At 50.5% G+C, this 6210-nt stretch overlaps 1 protein-coding gene across 1 annotated transcript; it reads left to right on the top strand.

Annotated features, from left to right (window-relative positions):
• Window positions 1–1037: 1037 nt before the first annotated feature.
• Window positions 1038–3569, top strand: NFILZ (NFIL3 like basic leucine zipper). Its single transcript, XM_074528832.1, has one exon. The coding sequence runs from the start codon at window positions 1059–1061 to the stop codon at window positions 1986–1988; it is 930 nt and encodes a 309-aa protein (XP_074384933.1). The 5' UTR covers window positions 1038–1058; the 3' UTR covers window positions 1989–3569.
• Window positions 3570–6210: the final 2641 nt, after the last annotated feature.

The following is a 6210-nucleotide window of genomic DNA, read 5'->3' as shown; positions in this document are numbered from 1 at the left end:
CTCCCCTGAAATTGAAAATGCAAACCCCCTCCCTCTGAATTATTATAATTTTGAAATTAAGGTGCTCTCAGACAAAGATATGGGAATAGGAATAACAGTTCTTTATTAGAGAAGAAAATTTTTAAAAAGATAAAAAATGCACTAATACAAAAAAACACTGACAGAGTAAAAATAGGAGCTGCCCCCTGTGTGTCAGGGGGTGTCCCAGCCCCATCCATGGGGGCTCAGCCCTCCTGCAGTGCCAGCTGTGGCTCTGCTGCAGCAGGGATCCTGCACAAGGGGGGAGTTTTCCTCTGCAGCTCCAGGGCTGCTGTGGATGGGCCTGGGCTCCCTCTGGCAATGCAGGGCAGCAGAAAGCTGCTCCTCTGGCAATGCAGGGGGCAAAGGCTGCTGTGCTGTGCCAGGCCCAGATTGGATCCAGGTAGGAATGCTTGGCTCCTCCCCTGGGCGGAGCATCTCCCCATGGGATGATGGGATTGGATCAGCCCTGCAAGGACACTCAGTGGCCATGGACAGCAGAGATCTCCTGGAGGGAGGGTTGGTTGTGGGAGAGATAAACTGCCCAATTAACAGAAGATAACTCGCTGTAGGACATGAAAGAATACAAGCCCACACCGCTGTTCTCAAGGTGAAGAAAAAGGGAAGTTTATTTTCTGACTCCAACATTTATAGTTTTCCAAGAGTGACAGTGGATTGGAGGATGACAGTGCCACCTCTCCAATGACACTGGACAAACCAACAGTCCATCAAATTTCTCCTCCTCCATAAAGGAATGCAAAACAATGAGTTATTTACAGAAAGTGTGTGAGAAAGTTCACTACAATAATGTCAACATCAGACAGCTTAGAAAACCTTAAAAAAACAGGGTGACAGATAACTGCCTCACCTCTGACAGATAGGAACAGAACACACACCCCCATTTCCATCCTAAGACACAGAGACAAAAACCAACCCCATTCCAATATTAATTTACCCAATGGCACTAATTGCTAGCACCATTAGAGGCAACTAACAAGCGCTCTCATTCCAACAGAACCCCAGCTGCCCTCCCCACCACCATGGAGCATTTCCTGACCACCCCGAGCGAGCTGGTGCTGCAGCGGGGCCGGGCCCAGCTGCTCCTGGGAAAGGCGGGTGGACACTCGCGGCGGAAGAGGGAATTCATGCCGGACGACAAGAAGGACACCATGTACTGGGAGAAGAGGCGCAAGAACAACGAGGCGGCCAAGCGCTCGCGGGAGAAGCGGCGCCTCAACGACGTGGCCATGGAGAGCCAGCTGGCAGCGCTGAGCCGCGAGAACGCCGTGCTCAGGATGGAGCTGCTGTCCCTCAAGCTGCGCTTTGGGCTCCTCAACCCCGCGCCCAGCCCCTACCAGGGCCGCCCCCTCGGGCTCTACCTCAGGGGGCACCGGGCAGCCTCACCCCTGCTGGGTGTGGAGCCCTTTGCTGGTGACTCCTGCTGCTCTGCCCAGAAGAGTTTTGTGCCCAAGGTGCTGGAACCGCCTGAGTTTCCTTGCAAAACCTTCAACCCCTCCACAAACATCCTCGGCTGCGACTCCAAACCCATTCCCATGGATGCACGTGGCCTCCAGCAACCCAAGAGGTTTGAGGAATCCTTCGGCCACAAAAGGGTTGAGGAATCCTTCAGCCCCAAAAGGTTTGATGCACCCTTCAGCCCCACAGTCTGCTCTCCATTACTCAGCTACCCCTACCCAGACAAACCCTTCCCCTGCCCTTGGCTGGGCAGTGCCTGCTTCTTGTGCCCATCACCCTGCATGGCCGAGGCCAGGAAGGAGAGCAGCACCGTGGTGTCGGATGAAGATGATGAGCAACAAGTGCCCAAAACTTCTCTTGTGCCCTCCTGCAGCCTGCCCTGCCCCTCAGAAGAGCAGCTGAAGGGCCGGAGCTTTGCTGCCCTCCCACACAAGCTCCGGATTAAAAGCAAAGCTCTGGGCACTCTGGAGGAAACTGGGCTGGACTCACACTGAGGCAGCACAGGAATGGCTGCTGTGGGGCCAGGCTGAGACATTCCAAGGAAATGAAAGGTTTGGAAGGGCAAGGTGAGAGGGAAATGTCTTTTTCTCCAAAGATGGACATAATTTTCACTGCTCTGTGTAGATGCTGAGGGAGTTTCTGGGGCTGCACCACTACAGCATAACTGCAGCTGACCAGGACCCTGTGGTCACCCCCTGGTCTCACTGATGGGTCTGCTGTGGTACAGCAAGCTCAAACTGGAGGTGTGAAGGGGCAGGAAGAGGCCAAGACAGGGGAGATGGTCACACAATGTGACACCACTACAGCTGGTGGGATTATCAACTTCTGTAGTCACCTTTGCTTCATCACCACCTTCATCCTCACCAATGTGCCTGAAGTCAGAATCACCTGACACATGAAACTGTTGATGGAACCAGTTTCAGACCCCCCAGCTGTCTGGAGAAAATAAAAAGGGGTTTTGACTCTGGGAGTGTGGATTTACACTGACATGAAATGAAAGCAGGACCTCCTGCACTTTATTCCAGTTTACCATAATTTATCTCCAGAGAGAACAAAGTCTTTCTCTGTGACCAGACATGCTGTGGTCCAGAAGATTTCATTTATCTTTGCAACTGTTATTAAGTAAGACTAAATATTATTTTTTAATTATGATTATTGAAATGCAAAAAATATTTTCGTTTTGCTTATTTCTTTTAAAAAAGGCATTTTTAAACCTGATCTTTGTGTATTTGGGAACTCAATATCAAACACCTGCACATGGTGTTTGTATTCCTGCATCTGCTGGGACCCAGTCCCTGTCCATCCTGACTTCTGCCTGCTTTTCCTTTGGGAAAGCCTCAGGGAGAGCAGCCTCCTGCAGGCCTCTGGAGCCTGTTTGGAGCTGTTCCTCACTTTTCAAACCAAAGAGAATTCTCAGGGATGTACTCCAGGTACAGCTGTGACTTCCTCTCCTCATATCTTTCCTGCTTTGTCTCTTTTCCCAAGAAAAGGATGATCCTGCAGTTCTGATGTTGCTGTGTCTGTCAGCCCCAAACATTTTTTCACATGTTGGACAAGACCAGCCCAATCTGATGACTCCATCAGGTCAGAAGAAGAAGAAGATCTCAAAGTGAAAAAACAACTTCAAACTGTTCTCCTCTGCCCCAACCACACATTTTCAGTCTGTGTCCCATGTCCCAAAAAATAAAAGAGCTGCAGGGCCCTGCTGGGAAACAGAGCTGACAATGGAGCTCAACATCCTGGCTCACACAGGAGGGCTTGGAGCAGCCTGGGACAGTGGAAGGTGTCCCTGCCACGGCAGGGATGGGACTGGGTGGGTTTTAAGGTCCTTCCAACCCAAATCATCCCATGATCCATGAAAACTTCAGGCTCTGGAGAATAAGGACAATTGTCAAGAGTGTTTTTCTAGGAATCATTTCATAGCCAATAAAGGAATGCAGCAATAATAGGACCATGCAAAAGGATGGCCCACACTGCCTGACAGAGGATGGAACAATCCCTCAAACTGGTTTGGAAAAGAGGGCCCTGAGTGGGAGCTCTACAAGGGATCTGAACTGGGGAGGGACCAACAGGTGCCCAATAAAACTCTGTTTGCAGGAGCTGCAAAAGGTGTCTTGGTTTGACTGTTGGGACTGGATCTGCATCTTTTCCCCTCAGGAACAGCCAGCATGATAAATCCACCCTGTGAGAACAAGTGGGAACAAGCAGGGAGCTGTTGGCACCCATTCCTCTGTCCATAAAGGTGTTTTCCCTCTGGCTCTGTTCCCACAGCAGGACCCTCCAGAACTGGGGTGTGGGGCTCTGTCCCAACTCACCACTGTTTATGGGGACACTCCACAAGTACCAGCCCCTGTTCTGGGCCAGGATCAGTGCAGAGAAATGGGCAGAGCTCCCTGGCACAGCTGCCAGGGCACAAGGGGGGGCTCTCCTGTACCCCTGGCATGAGGGGAAACCAGAGCTGCAGCCGCTGCTCTGGGTGAAAGGCGAGGCAGTGATGCTCTGCAGATTAAAGGAAACCACACGTGGTTCCATTTCCTGCCCCATTCCGGCTGTCCCCTCTTCCCCTCACAAGGGGCAGGGACAGCCCATGGCAAGGAGGAGGCACAGAAACGATTTTACTGAAAGAAATCCCCTCCCTGCCATTCCTGCTGTTCCCAATACCTGTGGGATCAGGATTTTCCCCCATTGGGCTGGCTCTGTGTGCTTGCCAAGAATTTGGGATGCAGAGAGGGGATGGGAGGGAGCTCAGCTTAATCTGTAGGATGGATTTGAGGTTCACATGTTGCCTCCAGGACCTGCCGTCCCTCTTAATCCTGCTCTCCCTCCTAACCCTGCTGTCCATCCTAACCTTGCTGCACCTCCTAGTCCTGCTGCACCTCCTAATCCTGCTGTCTCTCCTAATCCTGCTGTCTCTCCTAATCCTGCTGTCTCTCCTAACCCTGCTGTCCCTCCTAACCCTCTTGTCCCTCCCACCCCTCCTGCCTGTGGCCCAGTGATTCAACCCTGAGAGATTTAACCCTGCAAGTGCCCAGAGGTGATGTTTTGTGGGGTGTTGAGAAGGCTGAAGAAATGAGTAACATTTCCTGTTTGCTTTGTCCCTGCTCTCACACAAACCAGGGGCCAACCTGTTTTGGAGTTTGGGCTGGTGGCACTGGGAGCTGTTGGGTGCCTGTGGAGGGAGTGGGAGGGTGGGACAGCAGCAGGAAAAGCAGCAGGAGATGGGGACAGGGTGTGCAGTGAGCTAGCCCTGGTCCCACACCTTCCTCACCTCACAACTGCTTCACACCTGCTTCCCTCTTTCCCCTGCTCCAGGTTTTCCTTTCCTTTCCTTTCCTCCCCTCCAGGGTCACTGACCTGGAGGAGATGCAGGTGTAGATGGTTCTTCCCCTCCTTCTACACCTTCACTGCTCCTTTGCTGCTTTGTCCTAGAAAATTTCTTGCTTGGGGAATATTCGCTTGTCCGTCCATCCATCCATCCATCCATCCATCCATCCATCCATCCATCCATCCATCCATCCATCCATCCATCCATCCATCCATCCACCCATCCATCCATCCATCCATCCATCCATCCATCCATCCATCCATCCATCCACCCATCCACCCATCCACCCATCCATCCATCCATCCATCCATCCATCCATCCATCCATCCATCCATCCATCCATCCATCCATCCCTATCCATTATCCCAAGTTCCACATCCAGTAACACCCTCAGGAAAGTTCCATTGTTGTACCAATTGTGAGGCTGAGCTGGAAGTGAGCTGAGCTCTTCCTGCCTCTGCTTAGGCTTAGTTAATTCTTAATTATTCTTTGTTCCAAAGTCATTTCAGGCACTTTTCAAGCTGATTAATTACTGGGCTGTGCATTATAGAATAAAAATTCCTCTGTGTGTTATAAGAGGGGGAGACAAGGGAGATATTTCCTCTTTGGAAAATTATTCCAGTATTTTTTATCTGTCTGCCAGGGAGGTTTTGCCTTTGAGCTGGCAGGAGGTACCTGAGAGGGACACGCTGCAGACACCTAAATATATTTCAAAGGACATGGAGAATGGGAGCAGGGGAAAATTGCTCAGTGCTTTCCACACCTCAGAATGAGCTGGCACCCAGGGAAAGTGAGCAGATGCTCTGCAAAAGCTGCAGGATGGATTTTTCTCATGCAGCTCGTGACAAAACCCTGCAGCAAGGGACCACAGGGGTCAAAAAACAAAGAGAGGATTTCAGGAAGGATGAATCTGCTGGGAGGAATTGGAGACTGAGCTGGGGGAGTGTGGTGGTGTTCTCAGGGGTCCCAGGATGAGGGAAATGATGAGAATCTTGACTCCATGTTTCAGAAGGCTGATTTATTATTTTATTATATATTATAAGAAGATTATATACTAAAGCTATATGAAAATATTAGAAGAAAGGATTTCATCAGAAGGCTTGAAATGAAAGGAATGATAAAATCTTGTGACTGACCAGAGAGTCTGAGACAGCTGGACTGTGATTGGCCATTAATTAAAAACAACCACATGAGACCAAATGAAGATCCACCTGTTGCATTCCACAGCAGCAGATAATCATTGTTTACATTTCATTTCTGAGGCCTCTCAGCTTCTCAGGAGAAAAGATCCTAACGAAAGGATTTTTCATAAAATGTGTCTGTGACAGGGGAGACTTTGGCTCAGGGGAGCTGGGGGTGATGCTGCTGCTGCTCTCCCCAAAGCCTCATCC

This window comes from Zonotrichia albicollis, chromosome 29 (assembly GCF_047830755.1).
Source record: "Zonotrichia albicollis isolate bZonAlb1 chromosome 29, bZonAlb1.hap1, whole genome shotgun sequence".
In the NCBI taxonomy this organism is placed as follows: Eukaryota; Metazoa; Chordata; class Aves; order Passeriformes; family Passerellidae; genus Zonotrichia; species Zonotrichia albicollis.
The sequence above is the reverse complement of the archived record's forward strand: the minus strand, read 5'-3'. Positions and strand labels throughout refer to the sequence as shown.